Raw genomic sequence first — 23006 nt, 5'->3', positions numbered from 1 at the left:
GTAGCATGGTGAGCACAGGATTCATTGTGGGCTCACAAATAACTACACTGTGGAGCTATAAACACTTACGATGCTACTGGTGAAATTTCCCTGCCATGTGGCGGAAGTAGCTGCTGAAGGCCTTCCTCACACTGCAGTCAACTCGATGGCATAAACAAATGAAAAGTTTACCGTTCAAGATAAACTGTACTATAGTCCTTATTTTACCTAGTTGGTATATGATCAACGAAGTCTAAAAAGCAGCGCGTGACACAGGACAGTGACAGAGACATCTCTGTAACTGTCCTGTGTTACGCGCTGGTTTTTCTTTTTCGGCTTCGTTGTTTAAGATAAAACTATGCTATATGCAACCTATAGAAAAGCTTAGACCCCTTAGTCAGTATTGCAGACTACTTTCTCTAGAAATATGTCCCTATTTCAAGCTGAACGCAAACCGAAAGCAGTCATCTCTAACACACTGAGAGAGTCCATTGCGATTCACAACAGCAGATATATGTACATTGACGCGCGCTGCTGAATAGTGCTTCAGTGAAACAAAATGAAAGTGCTCACAACGGAAAACAGAAGCGTATGAGGAGGCTTACTGGAAAACGTTCTCGTCAGTGCTCCCAGCGAAGACGGACTGCAAGGTGTGTAAAGAAGGGTTCATGAAGGACGCAAAATCTATACGCGAGAGCGAGTGACGCTGCTTTGATGTCCTTGTAATCCCCGTCTTGCAGCGCTTCCTACGTTCCGTTAGAGGCCTATGCAGTACATGGCATGAGGCCTTCACATTTAAGCACGGGTGCGCAATAATGAAGGAGTCAAGGACTCTGTGTAATGAAAAATGGCGTATGCACTCTATAGGTTTTCCTTCTTGTCAGTCGCTTTCATGGCATTCTTCGACGGCGCACAATTTTTTACATACATATATAAACACTCCTCAGGTTTTCGTGTAAACAGCCAACCGCGTCCTGCGTCCTGTGTTTGTGTTGGCTGCCACGATCTATACTAGCGCTTCTTCATTGCAGACTTTTACACTTAAAATAGCAAAGCTTCTGACGTCCTTGCCCGAGCAGTGCCACATCCTATGCCTACGGGAAGAGAGGGTGCGTAGCTAAGCCGAGCTGTACGCCCTCTCTCTTCATTGGAAAAAGGCGCGGCGCCGCGTCCAAAAGCCACGCACCGGCGCAATGGAGGCTTGACCAAACGCACCCATTGCAGCACGTCCGCGCGTTCCTTTGTGTGTGTTTATGAGAGAGGGTGCGCAGCTTTTCGTACCCACGCAGCCTCCCTCTTCATGAGGAAACTGTGCGGCGCTGCGTCAAACAGCCTTGCGCTGACCCGCTCCTACAGATGCGTGTGGTCAGGCCTTAACGGTACACAGGAAGCATTTGTTGAAATGTTACCAAAGTGGTGCTCATGCGCATGTGTTTACGGACGCTCACGCAACAAGCTATGTTAAACTGAAAACTATGGTGGGACCCACTTGACTCGGTCTTCTCACGAGACGAAAGTGGGACATGGCGCTCTAAAGCCGTCTTCGAACAATTGGCCATTGTGCAGTCCAGCACACTAGGGTTTCAGTACTTAATATTAGTTGATTCCAGTTACCCATGCAATCAGAAAAGACAAGATCTAAATATGTTAGCGTCAGTACGCCTTTAGAACTTCAAATGTCATATGTCGTCTGTAACGATGAGCACTTCATCATCGTGGCAAACTTCCGAGGCCCCGAGAATATGGTTGCCCGATGCTTGTCCGATATGGACTTAACTAAAGTACGTCAATGGGTTCAACAAACGATGCTGAAAACAACTGGGAGAACCGTACACTTGCTATGACCGCACGGTTGAAATATTTGGCAGTGAAATTTTTCAAGGGCGATAAACAGATTTGCTCGACAACGAATAAAGTCGATATCAAGAATAGCGTATTTATGAAAATTCCGACTTCAGTGAAACGGAAATCCCAACCCTCATTCCTACGAGCGTGTGAAAGTCCTGTATTTGAGATGTTGTACAGGCTGACGAACGTTGAAAAGAACATGAAATAAGGACTCCGCTCGAAAACAGCGTTCCGGGGACAGAAACTAGGGATAATAAAACTGGACACTGTGTTTAAAAAAGGAAGAAAGAAGGAAATAAAGAAAGGAAAAGAAAGAAAGAAAGGAAGAAAGAAACGCAGTAGGCACCCCGCCATTTCTCGTATAGGGTGAGGACTTCTGAAATATTTGGATGTAGCTCACACTACTTGGTAGGCCTGATGAAGAGCTGCATTGCATTGGACCCAGGCGGGCACGTCATTCGGCCACTGGGACATCGTCCGATACTCGTTATTTGCACTGTTGGTACTCACCCTGTCCATGACTTCTCTGATGATACCACTCCACTTTCCACGTGAGTTTACTACACCATAGGTACCGTCACGCACAAGGCGCAGTTCAAAGCGAAATCCAAGCAGGAGCGCCATCTGTCGCAGAATATCCACGCAATATCCGTCCAACCTGTCTTCACCGGCTGATGACGTCTTCAAGTCCTTGCGCAACAAAACGTATGGTTCACTCTGCGCAACAAAGAGCAAAGTCGGAACACGACGTAAGGAACGAAGTATCGTATGCGTTAAAAGGCTTATACGAATCCATAGCCAAGAAACTGAGCCAAAATCTAAACCGGCTAGAAAGTAACGCTTTCGTTCCTTTACAACTTCTGATTTGTTCGATGTCAGGCACCTAACTCGAGGATGACGAAAAAATGTTTCTTCACGTAACAGAATGTTTTATGTTTTTTTTATGTTTTACTTTAAGGAATAACCTATTCCTCCAACATCTCCTTATTGTGCACTAATTGTGTGCTAATTGCGTAATCAGACACATGCCACACTTTCTTGCAACGATGCCGTTTAGGAGGCTTTAGCAGTTTGCCAGGGCAGTTGATATTTAGCATGGTAGCGTTTGCTACGGGCATTCGTGTACCAATTTATATTTACAAGCTTAATTGAGTTTTTTGTAATGCGCTATTCTATACCCGATCACGTTAGGAAATTCAGGACATAATATCACACAGCAAAGGCACACGTTGTTCTTGTCTTAATCAGATATATCTGATCTCAAGGAACGTAATGCTTCATGCCTTTGTTTTATGAAGCGGATACTTTCCTTCATTGACCTTTTCTAGCTGGGAAAATACTATTATCTCACATGTAGAAGGAGGCCATAATTTTGCCTTGCAGAAAAGTATCTTCCACTAATAACGATGCGCCTGCACCCCACAGGTGACGGCCCTTTTTCGGAAGACTGAAACATTGAAATAAACTGTCAAGATCACTCAAGGTTTTCCTCCTTGAAAATTAAGACACACAGGTCGGATGTTGACTGTTGCACAGGACTCGGAAAACTTAAATAAACGATGTTTGCTAAAGAAGCTATCAGGTGATATACTATGCAGCACCGGAAGTCGAAAAGATTTTAGTTCTGGACTTGTGCCTTATGAGTATGACTGTAACTACGTCTTGAGGAGACAGCGGTGTATATTAGAAATTCTTCATCAATTTTTGGCCCTACCAAAGTGTTTAAGTATGCTAGCAGTAGAAGGAACCATCACCCTGAAAGGCACAAAACGTTCAATCGCTGAATTGTGAATTTGACCGGCTGGGACAAAACGACGGGTCACTATTTTTTTCAGCATGGTATTTAAAGCTTGAATACAAAACTATACCGGTTTGTTACAGTTGAACATTTTGATAAGATATATGCACCTGAAAGAAATGTTCCTGCTTGATATGAGGTGCCCGTTACAAAAAAATGCACGACGTGCGTATTTGCTTATCAAGACCTCCTTCAATACACGCACACTGGTTTCCCTTACGACTGTATGGGCCTTAAATCAGTGTCTCTCATGAATGATGTTTACAATACACCTAAGAAGGCTCCGTTCACATCACTAGAGCTTGTTCATGTCTGCCATAAAAAAAACGTAGCCCTACATTCTGAAAAACTACGCGTACGATCATTGCTCCGCATTGGACATTTGCAAAGATAAAATGGTTTGACGGCCACTAAAATAAGTCGCTTAAATTTCCACTCTGCCCAGTTTGATTTAACCATTCAAGACATATCTCTACAGTTCAATTAGCTAAACATATAGTAAAACTGTATTTGCACATACATACAATACATCTTCAATCGACCACATTTATACTAGACAAAAAGTAACTACAAAAAAACTGAGTACGCACCATGATAGTAACAACGCGCAGTGTTTTATTGCGCAGTGTGTGAGCTACCTCCTCGTAAACCTCTCTGTGATTCTTGCTGTAATGAACGCCGCTGCGTTCACCCCAGGCACCAACCTGAAAAAAACAACAACAGGAAAGCGAGAAAAATAGAGATTCTGTTTAAAAAAGCCAAGACATGGTCATTCGAAACTACGTGCTTTTGAGCGAAAGCCAGAAGTAGAGTGGCTATTTTGTCTATATGTGCTTTACAGGGAAAGCTGGAAGTACTGGGTCTTTTATGCCTTTAGAGATACGAATATTGAGCCTTCAAAGAGCTTCACAGAGAAAAAAAAATCCCTGGAAATCACTGGCTACATTCAATTCCGCCCTCCGCCAGCAGCCAGCATTTCGCCATGGCACCTGTGACGTGACATGGAGCAAGGAACAGTGCCATCGTCTTGCACCACAGTTTCAGCCACTCCAATTAGTGAAACTCTGAAGTCTAAAAAAAAAAGCTGGGACATCTCGATTTCACGCCCAGCTGATGACAGAAAACAACGTTAACTAGAATGCAGCCGCTCGTACGACAAGCTCCTTGTTACGTCACGGCTCGCAAGTGCGCCAGTGTTGGCCTATTCTCAAGCAAGTCGAAAACTTGTACAAATATTCAATATTAAGTTAGGTTATTCATCAAATGCTGTAAATTTAACCAGCCTTTTTGTGAATGCTCAAATTTTAACACATGCAACGCTTATTACGATCCCAAATTGGGCACCATGACTCCTTCTTATGTACGGAAAATTACCTGCATAAGTATCATGGTACGTTATTTCTTTTTGCAATATTGTGGCGTTTCGTCTGCACTGTTTTAAAATTCAACGTTTTTACGAGGTAGTATGCCTTACCTTCGGTGCCACAATCTTGCAGTGAGAATATAAATCAATAGGTAATAAACTCAAGTTAAAACAAAACAAGGTATAAAACTTCTGCACCTGGATCTTGCGCAACTGCTTGAGTGCATGTCTAAGAATGATATTTTCAGTAGTCTCTATCTTGAATGCTATTATAGGCAATGCAAATTTACTTTTTTTCACTCATAGGAGGGGTTTCATTTAGTCACTCTATGAAAGGGTATGCAAAAAAACACTGAAGGCTGATAAAAATATCCTCCCTTCAAACGGAGCTGATCTACTGCTCGATAGGAAAGGTCAGACAGTCCAGCAGTCATTCGCAAATACTAAGTTAGGTGGCTGAAACTACATAGATCACAGCTGTACTTAACAAGCTCAAGAAATTCGTTGCTCTCAGACCGGATTCGGATAGAAGTTCCCCAGATTTGAATAAATCCTTAGTAATACTGCAACCTAGTTTCTGCACACGCTAAAGGGAATAATAAGATTAAGCTACACAGAATAATAAATACGGCCACTAGTAATTTGAGTGGATGTTTTTGTGCTTCCTTGTATTCCTTTTATTTATTTAAAGCGTGTTTCTTCTTTACTACACACCTTTTTACAACAGAAACGTGTCTTTTCGTTAAGAGCGAAAGAACAAAAAGCGGATTTCACGCCACAGTTTTGCCTTAAAGCTATAAATAGTGCCGTGAAAAAATGCACAAAGCCAGAAAAGTAAAATAACCTTATGCACGTTTGAAAAAAAAAACACGAACAAAACACGCGTACAGCGATCGGCCCATCGACGTATAGAAAATGATGCCGACACAAAAATGCACGAAGCTTTTTTTCCCACCTCGGCTTAGAGTTCCGACCACAAAACTTTTTAGGCTCGTAGCAGCGAGGCGTTCAGACGCTGAATAAGTCAGGAGGCACTCTTTCGAAGTGAAGAAGACACGGCTGGGTAGATATCGTAAAGGGTGTTTCAAATTTCACACGCGTGGGTTGTGGCAAGCCTACCTTGGGCGTGCAATTTGCATGAGGTTGTATTTTGCACAATTTTTTCAAGCTGCAGTGTTAAACTGCGCCGAAGAGCATGCGCTGTTCCCATTATTCCACTATAATTCTAAGAAAGAAGTGGCCGAACATCTAGAGCTGATATTCGCATTCATACTGGCTTATCTGTGAGCAATTCGGCGATGCAACAACCAGGGCATTTGAAATAACTGTGCCAGTACATTGAACTTTGCTATATTTAGTATGTTGTATGCAGTTATTCTGAAGTCGTAGCTTTACCGTCAGGGCAAATGGGGGAATGAGGTAGCAATAAATTATAATCTTGAACAAAGCAAGGCATTTGGCTCGTTCTTTTAGCACAGCACCCGTCGCAACAAAAGCAAGAATCAATGTAAGGTAACGGGGCCCTGAAGCAAGTATTGAGGTTTGAATTTCACGGAATCTTAGCGACGATAACACAACGCGTATCAATGACAAGCAGTCGGCTGATCCACTTTATACTCAACATGACGGCGACGTTGGCGGCTATATTACGCCCAGATTGTCCATTTTATTAAAACGGAACAAAATATTTTGACTTGCCTAACTGGCAAAGTTCTTTAATGTGTGTAGGCGCGTTTTTTTTTTACTAAATCCGGCCTTTCGTTACAACACCGCACTATTGGAAAGTTTTTTTCCAGTGCTATTCAATGTATATTCCACACGATGCCATTACAAAGTCTCTTCTTTTTTTCTTGCCACCAGCCAAGTATTCTCAGCAAACTTAAACGAAATACAAATATTGCATGGCTCAACTAAGCACAACAATACCTAGACAGGACTAAGACATTTTTCAGTGCAGTTGGCTAACAAATAGGTAAATGGGCATTTAATATTATTATTCATATTCATTGCGTTATCTCCCGCTTGTTGTTTTCAGTTTTCATTACATTCTGCAGAGAGTAAAATTTTAGCAATGAAGCCAGAAGTTCGATGAAATACACTGGTTAGATACAAAATCAAGAATATATATGTCGTCACGCTGTATATGTTTAGGAAAAAAATTCCAAGTTTTTTTTGTCAACCAATTATCACACTAACAACTTTCGTTAAATGTACTTGTTAACTCTGAGGTTAATCGAATAAATAAAATAGATAAAGACTCTTATTTTTTTAAAACTTCAGCTGATCTGCTGCATCGACTTCAAGTAACATGTAAATCAATTTCCTTAACAAACATCTCAATACTCTCTTTCTCCCTCGCACTCGATAAAACACATGTTTAGATAAGTTGAATATTGAGTAATTAAAAGATATTTTGCTGGAACGTTTAACTACTAGCAGCCAATTTAGTGCAATACATGCTCAATACTACTCTACTTTTGTTTTCCTTACATTACATTTTTTGTCAATTCATCTACGTGTCATTTAGGCAGAGATTTGCGTACAAAGTTTTTGCTTTGTTTTTAATACTGAAACACGGCCTCTCGTGCACATTGTACAGAGCTATTGTTCGTGAGGCGTTTGCACGCCGGACACGTACGTTCACCGCAAAGACGTGTTTTGACAGTTGATAAAATGGGCTCTTTCTTATGAGATTTCTTTCAATACGAAAGCTACAAAATACAGCAGCCCTTGTTCTTACGGTTCTTACATGCTTTGTTAAATATACATAATGTCACAAGACCAGCGGCCACGGGATAACATACGCGTTTTCACTCGGGCATAAAGAACGGCTCTCCGTGGTCCAGAATACTAACAGTAGAGATGTTTCCAGCATGATCAGGGATTTGTCTATCCTCAAACATCAGTCTTCTTTGTGTTTTTTTTTGTAACTGTAGTCGTTTTACAAAGAGAAAGCAGAGGATATTTTGGCAGTAATGAAGAAGAATAATTCGAGGCAGCCTAACAGGTGTGTGGAGCATTTTAGCAAGGAAAAAATTCTCAAAATGTCGATGAATCATCGTGCTGCAAACGGTGCCCTGCATACGAGACTGTGCAGTGGAATAAGTGGTTGTCACAGAACATTATTGTACAATGATCTAGGCATGCTGAATACGTCATTGTACCGAAGTACTTTCTAAGAAGACATCTTTTAGGGCTGTTCCGAATCCTCTTTCACAATTTCCGCTCCAAAAAATGCGGCTTTTTGCTAGCTCAATAAAAAGTTACTAAGATGTCCGCATTGAACGATCTTCTACCATAGTATTTTGACTTGGTTTATTTATGTGCCTAGTCTCTCGACATCCGATGGCCGGAATGAAGACAGCTGCAACAGCAGGGTTTGTTGGCCGAGTGCAAAAAGATTTCGACATTTGCACTGATTCTAATAAAACAACTTGTTTGTACCCAATCTAGAACAATTCAGATGCTAATGCGTGATCGCTGAACAACACGAATTCGACAGTTTGCAAAATAATGCAAAGACGAGAAATCTTGATAGACTTGCACGCAGCTGTCTGCGTCAACCTTTCGCTGTATATATTTTTTTGGCTTGCTTAGCCACTTTGATAACAGCATATCATTCTATGACACGTGATCACGCTAACTGTTCGAGCATCCGACGTCCGGAAAGAAGTTACGATTGATGGTAAAAGAATGGACATCCCCACGCTGAGACGCCACGTTGAATGGGAATTAAAAGTAACATTTCTGACTCCGAAAATATGATTTATTTCAAGGCCATCAAGCAACAAAGCTCATCATCATCATCATCATCATCATCATCATCATCATCATCATCATCATCATCATCATCATCAGCCCGACTACGTACACTGCAGGAAGAAACCCTCTCCCACGTTCCGCCAGTTAACTTGGTCCCGTGCTTGCTGCTGCCAATTTATACCCGCAAACTATTTAACCTCATCCGCCTACCTAATTTTCTGTCTACTCCAAACCCGCTTGCCTTCTCTGGGAATCCAGTCAGTTACCCTTAACGACCAGCGGTTATCCTGTCTACGCGCTACATGCCCAGTCCATGTCCATTTCCTCTTCTTGATTTCAACTATGATATACTTAACCCCGCTTTGTTTGCTGATATACTCTGCTCTCCTCTTGTCTCTTAAGGTTACACCTACCATTTTTCTTTCCGTTGCTCGCTGCGTCATCCTCAATTTAGGCTGAGCCCTCTTAGTAAGCCTCCAGGTTTCTGCTCCGTAGCTAAGTACCGGCAAGATACAGCTGTTATATACCTTCCTCATGAGGGACGATGGCAATTTACCTGTGATAATTTGAGAGTGCTTGCCAAATTTGCTCCACCCTATTTGTATTGTTCTAGTTACTTCAATCTCGTCGTTCGGCTCCGCGGTTATTACCTGCCCTAAATAGACATGTTCTTTTACAACTTGGAGTGCACTATTACCTATCTCGAAGCGCTGCTCTCTTCCGAGGTTGTTGTAGAGTACTTTTGTTTTCTGCAGTATAAATTTAGGACCTACCTTTCTGCTCTCCTTGTCTTAACTCCGTAATCATGAGTTGCAATTTGTCCCCTGGTTTACTCAGCAATGCAATGTCATCGGCGAAGCGTAAATTACTAAGGTACTCTCCATTAACACTTATCCGTAACTGTTCCCATTCTAGGCTTCTGAAAAGCTCCTGTAAGCACGCGGTAAATATCATTGGGGCGATTGTGTCCCCCCCCCCCCCCTTAAACCCTTCTTGATTGGTATTTTGTTGCTTTCTTTATGAAGCACTATGGTAGCAGTTGATCCCCTGTAGATTTCTTCCGGGATGTTTATATATGCTTCATCGACACCCTGATTCGTCATTGTCTGCATGATTCCTGATATTTCCACTGAATCAAACACTTTCTCGTAATCAATAAAGGCTAGGTTTAGTAGTTGGCTATATTCTGAGCATTTCTCTAGTAACTGATTGATAGCATGAATGTGGTCGATTGTTGAGTAACCTGTTTGAAATCCTGCTTGTTCATTTGGTTGATTCAATTCTAATGTTTTCTTTATTCTGTTAGCAATTACCTTTGTAAAAAGCTTGTATACTACAGAGAGCAAGCTTATCGGCCTGTAATTCTTCAAGTCCTTGTCATCTCCTTTCTTATCTATTAAGATTATGTTAGCATTTTTCCAAGACTCTGGTATTCCTCCCCTCAGGAGAAACCTCGTAAACAGTGTGGCTAGTCTTTCTAGCGCAATCTGTCCTCCATCTTTCAGCAGATCTGATGTTACCTGGTCCTCACCAGCAGCCTTGCATCTCTCTATGCTTTCCAAAGCTTTTCTGACTTCTATCATTACTGGTGGGGTGTCATCTTGGATACTGCTGGTTCTTATAGTATTAAGGTCGTGGTTATCCCGGCTACTGTGCAGATCTTTGTAAAACTCCTCCGTTATTTTAACTATCCTATCTATATTGGTAGTTATTTTGCCTTCTTTGTCCTTTAGTGCCTACATTCGATTTTTGCCTATCCCAAGTTTTCTCTTCACTGCTTTGACACTTCCTTCGTTTTTCAGAGCATTTTCAATTTTCTCCATGTTATACCTTCTTACATCGAATACCTTACTCCTATAATCAACTTCGAAAGCTCTGCCAGTTCTATTTTGTCTGTTGTACTTGAGACTTTCATCATTTGACGCTTCTTAATGAGATTCTTCATTCCTTCGGGAAGCTTGCCATTGTCTTGACTAGCTACCCTGCTTTCAACTTCCACTGCACACTCCGTAATGATATTCACCAGAATATTATTCATTGTATCTACGCTAAGGTTGGTTTCTTCCCTAAGAGCCGAGTACCTGTTCTGAAGCAAGACTCTGAATTCCTGTACTTTCCCTCCCAGTGCTAGCTCATTGATTGGCTTCTTGCGTATCAGTTTCTGTCGTTCCTTCTTCACGTCTAAGTGAATTAGAGACCGTACCATTCTATAATCATTGCATCGTACCTTGCCAACCACTTCCACATCCTGTACAACGCCTGGGTGTGCACTAATTATAAAATCTGTTTCGTTCTTATTTTCGCCATTAGGGCTTCTCCATGTCCACTTGCTGTTTCATCGTTTTCGGTAGAAGGTATTCAAAATTCGTAAATTATTGCGTTCTGCGAATTCTACTAGTACCTCTCCTCTGGATTTTCTAGTACCAATGCCATATTCTCCTACTGCCTGGTCTCCAGCCTGTTTCTTCCCTACTTTTGCATAAAATCTCCCATCAGTATAGTATACTGTGTTTTTACCTTACTCATTGCCGATTCAACGTCTTCATAGAAGCTTTCAACTGAAGCGCAATCATAGCTGGGTGTAGGCGCGTAAGCCTGTAGCACTTTCAACTTGTATCTCTTATTCAGTTTAATTGCAATACCTACCATCCATTCATTAATGCTATAGTATTCCTCTATGCTGCCAGCTATATTTCTGTGTATTGGGAAAGCCACTCCCAGTCCTCTTCTGTCAGCCAATCCTCGATAGCAAAGGACGTGCCCATTCTGTAGCACCGTACAGGCCTCACCTGTCCTCCTAAGTTCACTGAGCCCTATTATATCCCGTTTAAACCCTCTAGCTCCTTGAATTGTACAGCTTGACTTCCCTCACTAGATAAGGTTCTAGCGTTAAACGTTGCCAAGTTCAGGTTAAAATGGCGGCATGTCCAGATCCGGAGATTTTTAGCACCGTCTGCTGCGTTGCAGATCTGACCACTGCCGTGGTCAGTTGCTTTGCAGCTGCTGGGGACAGAGAGCCGTGAGTTAATTAACGTATGCATGTGGGAGGTAGTGGCCAGATACTGCATCACGATGGCATATCCTTCTCTGGTGAGGGAGTGCGTTACCGGCGTTGGTTTCCGGCGAGGTCGCGCCCCAGGCTTCTTCATGCAGTTCGATCACCACGTGGATACTTTTTTATCCGGTTGGGAACTGCACGGCACCGGGATTCAAACCACGGACCTTTTGCATGCGAGGCGGATGCTCTAACCACTACGCCATCGCTGCATACTGATAATAATATTGTTTTATAAATACCAGTGTTACTTAGTACTTTGTTAATAATAATAATAATAATAATAATAATAATAAGAATGTCATCAATATATTATTATTATTATTATTATTATTATTATTATTATTATTATTATTATTATTATTATTATTATTATTATTATTATTATTCGTGCGAAATACGCCACATAATCATGAGACATGCCGGAGAAGGGGCTCCGGATTCATTTTACCCGCCTGTATACTTTTAAAGCGTGTATTAATAGAGCAACATGGGAGCTCTCACGATGCGTTCTTTTAGTCAGAAGTCGGCATTACTGGGAATCGAATCAACTTATCCGAGCTCAGCATTGCGATACGCACCAACAATTTATTATGCCCTGTCCAAGCATGCGTGCCCAAAAGTACGTTCAAGTGTCTCCATATCTTTTTTTCTGTATTAAGAATGGCATGGCCACTCCTGGTGAGCTTTGCCGTCGCCTTCATTATGAAGTTCTGTATAAACTCTGAGGGTGGTAATTATTCATGTCTCTAATGTGCTACTTGGAAGGGCGGCTGACGATCACCGCTTCAGCTAAAAGGAAAAGTGTGGGCCATCTTTCGTCGTGTGGTAGGTGTGTAGAGGGTACGTAAGATTGGACTACATTGTGGATCGGGGTGCCGTCGCCATGAATTTAGTACTTTGAGCGGCTGGACTCGGTCGCATGCGCCATACTTTGACAGAAATAAGCAAGTGGGTCGGAGCTACGCTGGTCCTGAGTTCGCACCACTGAGTTTGAACTGATGTGATAGAGAGCACCCAGCTCGTGTCACTCGCTGCACTGGTTGCGTTTTGATGCACTAGTTTTTTTGTTTTATGACACCATGCAGGATGCCATAAGAGCCAGATTCTAGGCTTAACTGGCCTGGGTTTTCAGTTTTGTGCCATCACCTTCCCTTCTTCGTTACGGCTAAACTTTGTATGCTTTTTTTACTTCCTGAATCAACTCCACCGGCATCAACTCTTGTTGCAATCTTTTATCGCACATCTTATAGCAAACGTGCCATTTATAGATAAAGTAAATTCGAGAACGACGGATGACACAACAGTGTCCTCGATTCAACTGTGAGAGGCCGGTTTCTTTAAGCTGAACCAGTGAAAACGATAGGTTAGTCCAAAATCCAAACGTGTCGAACTGCAGTCTTCCTGTGAGACCGGATACAGTGCCCTAAAACATGAAAAATAATACCACATTCATTTTCGCTGTGGCGAATCCGCACTATGAGAAATGATGACATTGTTACCTTTATTTTATATTTTTCAGCAGAAAATAAACTGAGAGTTTAGGTCAAAGATCTGTAACAGAATTGAGGCAAGCTGAACTTGGCGTGGGCATGCCTGGCTAATTTTCTTTGTTTCTGAAACATTGCGAAGTGATCACTCTGATCTGCTTTCTGCCGCAATGCCTAAAGTTGTACGATCATTCACGTGCTGAGCAGAGCCACAGAAAGTTGCTACGGTCAACTATAATGGTCATTCGATCGTGTTGAAACAACAAAGGTGTCCTAAAACAATATTGAAGTTACCTGAATAATCAAAATAGGAGTTCAGATAGCTGAATAAGAAATGGCTAATCTCTGAAAAGCGAATCATTGAGAGAGCGTTAGTTATTAAAAACAACGCACGGAAGTATGTAAATAACTGGTGCAGCTTTGAGGGCCACATTTGACTAACTCTTTAGGCGCCATATTTTTTTCGAAGAATGGTTATCCAACAACAAACACACTTGTGAGGCACCAAATGTAGTCTCTCTCAGGAGCTTTTAAGGGGTGGCTTGTTGCTCTCCCATAGTTGAGTACCAAGCACTCGAAATCGTTAAAAATGTTTTCTAAACACACGACGCTTGGTTGTGCCAATCATGCATGTATCTAACCCCCCCCCCCCCCCCCCATTTACAAACGCTTCTTCACTCAAGAGCTCCCTTCGACTTTAAAAAGCCGATGGGAGCGCCGTCTCCTGAAAGACCAAGTCACTGAATATCGGCAATATTCTGCAGCGATTCTCGAGAAGCGCAGCGTCAATTTCGGTCGAGCAGCGGCGCAATGCTCAACTTAGTCAAGTGAAGGATGGAATTCGAGTCGAGGAGCGTTTCTCAATACGGGGGCTAGTCCACTATTAAGCGTGGACGGCTCTATCTCCTCCCATGATAAAGTACCAATTACTATGAATTGGTAAACCATTTTTCTTAACACAAGCTTGATTGAAACAGCGTACATCACACAATAACACAGAGAGCATCTACCTAATCACAGACTACTTGTATAATCAGAGCTGCGGGGTTCACGCTGCACATATCACGTGTAAATGCAATTTAGTACCGAGTGCACTCTGGCAAACAACATTTAACATCAACTTGAGTCCTATACGTTCCACATAACCACGAAGCGGTGAGCTTAGTCTTGGATTTAAATAGATTCGGTGCCAAGGCCCTCAGTGTGATATAGTGAATGGCATTGTGTTTCCAAACAACCACTCGACAATAAGATGGTAGGTGCTTCAGTACCTTATGTGAACTTTACGTTATCTCCAATACGCTATGTATATTGTGATGATTATCATAGTCATATTAGCTATGTGTTGCATCAGTTAATAGACACTTTTAAAGTGGAACTTTGGATGGGGGAGATCACTGAATGTAGGCTGGTGCCTGGGTATACGGACGGACAGTTTCATTCGCCTCACGAAATGCCTCTGAACGTGAAGAAGCTAGCGCAAATTCTGCTAAGTTTGGCAAAAGAATGCTACCGCGTGGGTCAGTTGCCTTTACACGTAAGAAAGGTAAATTTTATTGTGCTTATAATGAGTATGATGATATTGCCACGTTCCTTCCTGCAGTTCTCTTATCACCCCTTTACGTTGTACTCAGCCCAAACTACGCCTACAGTGTTGTAGAAGCTTCAGGACTGCAGTAGATCATTTTGTTGAGATTACGCCCACTTCAGGAGCATTCAAGAATAATGTGGAATCTACGTCGCCGTTAGCGATAACGCTAGAATAATCGATGGCGAGTGTATATATGCCGACACGCTTCGCCGCTTGTCAGTTGATCGATGACCGACGCTGCGTTCGCCGCTATCAGTTCAAGTGTGCTATTGTAACCCGACTTGCCATTTATCGGGGACAAGTTCATCCAAATAGGTAGATTTATCTGACCATCCAGTCTCCTTTCTTAAGCCACATCACGACTCCGTGACATCTGGTGGAGGTGCATCTTCGTTCATGTACCCGACGCCCCCGCCAAGTCGTGAATTCAGCCCAGGTCATGGAGAAGACACCGACGAAAACCAGGAGGAGCGAACAAGCCACCGGCAGCGAGGTCTACCACCTGAGTAGCCTCTACATGACAAGGCGGGGAAGACCAAGGCCATGACGTCGATTGCGGCGATAATGAAAACCGCTGCGTCACAGCCCGCGATAGACGTGCATCAGCTCAGGGAACCACCAACTTTCCGTGGGTCATCGTTCGAAGACCGGGAGACCTGGCTAGAGACATACGACCACGTGGCCGCCTTCAACCACTGGTACACGGAAGAGAGGTTTCACCACATGTACTTCTAACTGGAAGACACTGCAAGGACCTGGTTTGAAAATTGGGAGTCTGCGCTTCAAACGTGGGATGTGTTCTGCAGCGCCTTTTTGCAAACGTTCGCGATCGTCGCTCGCAAATAGAGGGCTGCTGCCTTGCTGGAGACTCGGGTGCAGCTACCAAATGACAATGTGGCCATTTTCGCAGAAGAAATGACTCGCCTGTTTTGTCACTGTGACCCAGACATGGCTGAGAAGAAGAAAGTTCGTTCCCTTCATGCGAGGAGTCAAACAAGAACTTTTAGCAGGATTGATGAGAAATTCGCCGAAGACGTCTAAGAATTCCTTTCAGAAGCGACTACTATTGAAAAAAACCTTCCAGATGCGCACACGATAGTTCAAACGCCGCTCGGCTCCAGGCTATGCAGAGATATAGCCACTATGCTCCGATGATCTCCGTGAGACTATAAGGGCTGTAGTGTGCGAAGAACTTCGCCGAGCGTTCCCGTTATGCCAGCCTCAAGTTTCGTCGATCGCAGACATCGTCAGAGAGGAAATTCAGCAGTCCATGGGCATCGCTGAGACATTGCAACCGCAGCCTCAAGCCATGAGCTACACTGCTGCTGCCGGCACTATGCTCCACGTCCACGCCAAGAGGCCGCGCCTCCGCATTTTCGTCACCAGATACCACCACCGCCACCACCGATGCTATAAAGTCCAACCGCCGGCCAGTGCAACGCTCCGCGAAAAACCGACGTGCGGCACAACCCCGACCACCGGCCTCTCTGCTTCCACTGGGGGGAAGCTGGCTACACTTACCGCCGCTGCTGGTACTACCAGAAGGGACGACGTGGTTTCGCCATCGACGCACCGCGTCTGCAGTGGGGTGAAAGACCACGTGACTTCACCGATTATCTCGTCGTAACGCAGAGGACACCCCGAGGATATTCTCGTTCACCTTCACCCGGCCGCTACATGTCACCGCACTGTCGTCTGTACAATGATCCAAGCCGGGGCCAGTCGCCTAGCCCGCATTACAAAAACTTAGGACAGCAACCGGTGGAGTGATGGTTGCTGCACTAAGAACTGCCAAAGATCTTCCGCCGCCGACGACAATGCCACGACAAAACTACAAGAACCAACCGTCACCTCAAAGTAGCCCCGACGTCGAAACTGCGGGACCAGAAGAAGTCCTCATTACGAAACGTCAAAACAGTGGTGCGAACCGTCATAGCCGTGATCCAACACCATGACCTAACCGCAACCACAGGTGAAGAACTAGCGACCTCGATATTTTCATCGACTGCCACAGCGTCACGGCTCTCACCGACACCGGAGCCGACTATTCCGTCATCAGTAAGACTTTACCGCAAAATTGAAGAAAGTTCGGACCACTTGGGAAGGCTCCGAAATCCGTATAGCCAGAGGTCACCTAGTGACACCAGGGGGAATCTGCTCAGCTAGAGAGACCATTAACAGCCGCATTTACCCCGCAAGCTCCACCGTACTGCACCACTGCTGTAGAGATTTCAATCTTGGAATGGACCTAATAAGCCTCGATGGTGTGGTCATGGACCTGAGAACAAAGTCGGCAACACTATCCACAGGAAAAGCACTGCCGCTGCACACGACGTCACGAAGGCTCACACCTTCAATGTGCTGGAAGACCAAGTCACCATTTATCCCCGCTCCAGCTTCAGCATTTCCATGGTGTTCAACAATCAACAGACATGCAAGGCGTCGTTGGAGGTGACCAACAGATGTTGATAAACTGCGAAATTTGCGTCGCCAGAGCAAAAGCTGAGCTGCGAGGAGGGAACGCAAGAGTGATGCTCACGAACTTCAGCAGCACAGTCACGATTGTTGCCTACGTCGAAGAGGTACTAAAAGCCAGCAATGCTTTCGCCCTCACCGATTCCACCCAATCTACTCCGAGGACTGAAAGCCTTCAACCAGCTTTTGACATTAATCCGAGCCTTCCGACGCATAAACAAGACCAGCTCGAAAATCTGGTCCTGAAATACAAGCACTGCTTTTTGTCGCCATCACGAATTCGACAGACCCCTGTCGCGCAACATCGATTTGTGATAGAACAAAATGCCCGGCCACTCCGTCAGACTCCGTGCAGAGTTTTGACTCGAGAACGCGAGGCCACAATAGAACAATTCGATGAAATGCTCTACTACGACTTTATCCAGAATGTTTAGGCGGCACCGGTGGTATTTGTGAACAAAAATTTGGCCCCATATCTGCATGTAATTTGCAAATGTCATCGAAAGACGATAGTCTTGCATGTGTAGAGAGTGAACAAAAATTTATTTGATGTTCTGCGCAAGAAAATCGGTGAATGATATTCTGCAGGCGCTACGTTAGATTGCCTCGAGCATGCAGCGGAGGCGAACGAGCGCATCGAGTCACGTCACACGTGAGACATGAGCGCCATCTGGCACTTTCTTTTGGAAAACAAAGCGTGTGGCCGTGCGCGCCCGTCTCCGAGGTGTTAAATTGTAGAACGCGAGGCGACGGGTAGGTGTCACCACCATCTCGTCTTAGCAAAGCGTTGAAAACACTCCCCGTTCCGTGCAAGAGTTGCATAGTAATCGCAGCGTGGTAAGTGCTACGGTCCTTAAAATTACTTATGTATGCGTTTTGTAGTAAGAGATGCATATGCAGAATATATGCATATTGTAATGGTGCCCTGGACATGCCCAACAATTGCTTTTTATTTGACAATTGCATAAGCATGAACGCCTAACGTTGAGCAACATTGGTGGTTGCTGCGGATGGGGTCGGCCGTTTCAAGTACTCGAAGCCTGTGAGAGTAGACAAGCAGACAAATGTACAGACAGACAGACCAACATACAGACAGACAGACAGACAGACAGACCAAAATTTTTGCGTCGAAGGTCCCCAAGAAAGACTATCGTCTAGACTACAAGACTATCGTCTAGACCACTAGACTACGAGGTTGTCCCCGACGGTATTACCAACTCGCAACAGCGCCGATCGCGACCTGATGGCGTCTATGTCACGCGCCTCAAGCCGTTTAATGAACGTTAGCGAACTGAATAAGGGTATTTTGTTGTTGTCGTGGTTGTAGTTGTTATTGCTGCTGTATCTTACTTTATTGTTTGTACTTTCTAACATTATTATTGCACTTCCATATTCCGTTGGAGCATTGGGACGACGTTTTTTTCAAAGGCGGGCAAGGCCACGTTCCTTGTTCAAATTTTCTTATCACCCCGTTACGCTGTGCGCGATTTTCAGCGCAAACAGCACCTACGGTGTTCGGGAAGCTTCAGGGCTGCCGTAGATCATTTTGTTGAAATTACGCCCACGTCATGAGAATTTCAGATTATTCTGGAATCCACGTCGCTGTTAGCAATAATGCTAGAATGTTTGATGGAGAGTGTATAAATGCCAACACGCTTCGCCACTTGTCAATTGATCGGCAGCTGACGCTGCGTTCACCGCTATTAGTGCAAGTGTGCTACTGCAGCCCGACTTACCATTTACCCGGCAAAGGTTCGCCCAAATAAACATCTTGATCTTACCATCCAGTCGTCTGCCTTCAGCCACGTCACGACCCCATCCAAATATTTCAGGGATTATTGCCAACACAAGACGGATAGGCTGAGAATCGGGTAGATGTAAGTGATTTTTAAAATACCGATTATACTGGAGACGTTGGGATCAGGCACGCTTTAGGAGCAGCAAAAGCTATTTCCGCCTCACATCTTAGCGGCATCAGCCCCGATGTGAGCCTGGCAGATTTTTCCTCAAGACAAGCCTAAAAGAAGCCGGAGAGGTTCAAGTTTCGACGGGGTTCGCACCATCCATCTAGCTGTCATAGTTTCTGAGAGATGTCACATCAGTGCTGTCAGAAGCGGTATTTCGAAGTCGAAGCAAACTTTTTTGAAACTTTTCAGTAATATTTGCGGATCCCACGAAATATATCTTTTTTTGCCAATCCAGGCTCATGGCGTTTCGTACAGATCCTTATGTTTTTTTCAACGGGTGGCTAAAGAAATTATGTGAATATATCTCCAAGCACTTGTTCGAGTGTTCAGTGGTGAAACCTCTGAGCCATGATACTGCTCCGGCTGAAAGTAGGGTTTTTTATATAAGTGGCACAATTACACCCAATTTATGGATGTCCTACCACCCTGAATATGAGTGTAGTGTACGTAATTTTACACTTGGTACGGTAGCCAGTTATGGCGCCAGTTGCAGTAGAATACAAATAAAATGTTCTGGCACTACACATGTTTCCCACCCTATTTTTTTGCTATTGCATTGCCCCCATCTAAAGAAGTCCCCTTTGCTCGTATAGCTATAATGTTCCGCAATAAGAATTGAAAAAATCTAATTAGATGCTGAAGCCCACTTGTTGCACGCTGCTGCTGTCCAAGCTAACTTTATTTTTACTGCTTTGAGTATACTACGCCTTACTAAGGGACGTGAAACTATAGATTCATTAAATTTTTCAACAGCTGAAAATAATTAAAACATCTAAAACATGTGCAACCAGCGCACTGGCCACGAAATAAGGCCCCGCTTCAGTATACATTGTAAATATTTCACATTTCTGCCATTTTTATTTAAATTTTTGAGCTTCTCGTCTAGCAATATCAGAGTAACACAAACATTCCTCGCCACGCGTAATTCGCGTGCCGCGCTAAATTAGATTAGAAATAGAGAAAGTAGTGGAGTGAACAGATAAGAAAATTAGGCGCGAAATGCTCCCGAAACTGTCAGTGGTGATTAAATTTGCCTTCGCAGGATTTCTTTTTCTTCTTTATCAGACCTCCTTCTTTACTGGGGAAAACAGAATAGTTATTTATGTATTGTATGCTTGAATGTATATTTTACGCTCAAGCAAAATGTAAATCTGAGCTAAAGCCAAATTAGGCCATGACCTGTATCACTAAATGAAGAAAATAGGAGCCGATACGGTTTGCTTATCGAATATTTTCTATTTATTGATCAGCACCTGAAAAGATGGTCACTATTATCGGGCAGTACCAGCAAAAGAGCGAGGGACGGACTGTAGTTGATTTGTTTTCTAACTTTGGTGTGAATTTATTGGAATTATTTGGGTGGCTGAGCTTCTTTGCACTGCTCATCTTCTGTCATATAATTTTTTGTCACCTATATAGTTTTGTTTTTCTAAATCTGAGCTCATTCTCTACAGACCCACATGCAGGGGCCTTAAAACTAAGAAAGCCGATTCTTCCAGCGAGCGTACAGGCACAGATATAAAGCAGTAACATCGGACGGTACCAACATCCCACAAGTTGACATTAGAGTACTGGGCTTGCACTTGTCGCCCAATGGCCACAACGGTAAAAAAATACGCAGAGTATACGGTGCTGTCAATTAAATCCTCCGCCTACTCAACGAATAGCAAATCGCCACAATGGAATGAAAGAAAGCAATACTATCCGTCTGGTACATGTTTTTGTTATGAGCCACATAACGCACGTCGCCTCCTATCTCAAGTGCGAGGTGACTGAACAAAGTTAGCTTGGCCGCCTCATCCGCAAGGCATACAAACGCGAAATAGGCTTACCAATAAATACTTGCACTGAAAAATTTCTCGAGCTGGGGTTACACAATACCCTAGATGACGTAATAGAAGCACACTACAAGTACGAACATTTGGCGAGAACGAGAACCGGTCGGTCAACACATCCTTACGAGACTGGGAATAAACTACCACACGCAGCGTGGCGAAATGGTTGGAATACCAAAACACATACGACAGCGCATTGTCTTTGTGCCCTTTCCAATTAATATGTATTTTACTCATCACATCGGTCGGCGCAACAGACATGCACAAGATTTAGAAAACAAATTCGGCAACAGTATAGACACCATTTACATGGACGTGGCTCATTACGAGAGGCAACGTGGTTTCGTCGTAGGTATCACAAATCGCGCAGTAACTTGCATCGCGAGCGCTACATTACGCAAGGAAAAAGGGAGATGGCGGAAGAAGCGGCGATAGCCTTCGCAATAGCTACCACAGACGCCGAAGTGATCATAGGCGATTGTCAGGCGGCCCTACGTAACTACGCCAGCGGCCGGATCTCCCGCGAAGCAGCACACATTCTCAAAATTTCCGGAGGCAATAATTGCGACGAAAACGACAGTTTCTTCGAATGGACCCCCGCCCACACAGATCCTCCACTCGCGGGCAACGCGACAGCCCACGCTGCGGCTTCAGGCCTTGCACGCCGAGCTGTGGCGCCTGCCGGCAGCCCTGATGTCTCGCAGACATCGAGAACAATGCGGAAATGGACGTTGGGAAATCGCATGACAACTTTCAGAGACATCACCCAACACTACGGACTCAACAGATGCAAATATTAACCGCTACACGAAAAACTAAACAAGAAACGGGAGGTTGCCTGAAGACAAATACAGACACACACGTACCCGAACCCAGTGATCCTACGCCTCTGTTACCCAGACATTTATACATCCGATGAATGTAAAGTTTGTGGAGCAAGAGCGACGCTGCAGCGCATGGTGTGGGAGTGCACCGAGAGCGTGCAGCAGTTCCCTACGAACCAGGTAGACATGGCAGTCTCGAACCGCGAGGCGCGATGGGAGGCGGCTCTGCTCAGCCGCAACCTCACCGATCAACTGGGGGCAGCACAGCTTGCCTGGGAAGCCGTTCGTGTAGAACGACTCGAGGCCGTCACCTGGGCTGGGGTGCTTGTAGCCCCACCCCCCTAAACACGGCTGGACAATCTCAATGAAGTTTTTACTCCCTCACTTCCCAATATACCCACTGATAAGTTAACATATCGTATTAGTGCGCATCTTTGCTCTTGTGCTGAGTTCAATGACATGGCTTCCACCCATACCTTTCACGTCGTCTGTGGCCACTCTAAGAAAGCGCTCCGGCCACCCAAGTGACGTCGACAGTGAGGACACGTTGATATACTCTACGGGCAGTGATGAGAGCTCCGATAAAAGTGACTTTGTGCCCGTGGCAAGACGCAAGGCGAAGAGGAGGCTACTTACGACATCTCCTTCTCAAAGTAAGGCCACCCCGAATATTCACGAGCCACCGGTTCACACTATTTTCTTTGTCCCGCTGAATGCTGCTGACAGCATAAACTGACTTAATCGCCAGGTCGTGAGAATCACATAAATAAGAGACGTGAAAATCAATGGCCGCAAGAACGTTCTGGCGATAGACGTTATGCAACTTACTGTTCTCAACGTATTGACCAAGGTGAATGTGCTGGGGAAATCAACGTACGTTCTTTCATACCAGATGGCAAGGACTCTAGGGACGGCGTTATCTACGACGTCGACACTTCTATCAGCGTTATTCATTTTCCCATTCTAATCAAACCAGTGACGGAAGCTACTATAATCTTGCAAGCCCACCGTCTCGGGAA

The 23006-nt window shown here is 44.2% G+C and overlaps 1 protein-coding gene across 1 annotated transcript in view; it reads right to left on the bottom strand.

Moving 5' to 3' along the window:
* The window catches only part of LOC142817537 (glutamate receptor ionotropic, kainate 1-like), a 48271-nt gene that overhangs the window by 5234 nt on the left and 20031 nt on the right, over window positions 1-23006 (bottom strand). Inside the window, exons 5-6 of the mRNA XM_075894568.1 lie at window positions 4216-4329; window positions 2338-2544 (exon numbers count right to left, since the gene is read on the bottom strand). Coding sequence (XP_075750683.1) covers window positions 2338-2544; window positions 4216-4329 — 321 coding nt within the window. The remainder of the gene's footprint in view (window positions 1-2337; window positions 2545-4215; window positions 4330-23006) is intronic.

This window comes from Rhipicephalus microplus, chromosome 5 (assembly GCF_043290135.1).
Source record: "Rhipicephalus microplus isolate Deutch F79 chromosome 5, USDA_Rmic, whole genome shotgun sequence".
Lineage (NCBI taxonomy): Eukaryota > Metazoa > Arthropoda > Arachnida > Ixodida > Ixodidae > Rhipicephalus > Rhipicephalus microplus.
Note: the sequence above shows the minus strand (reverse complement) of the source record. Positions and strands in the feature narration are given on the sequence as shown.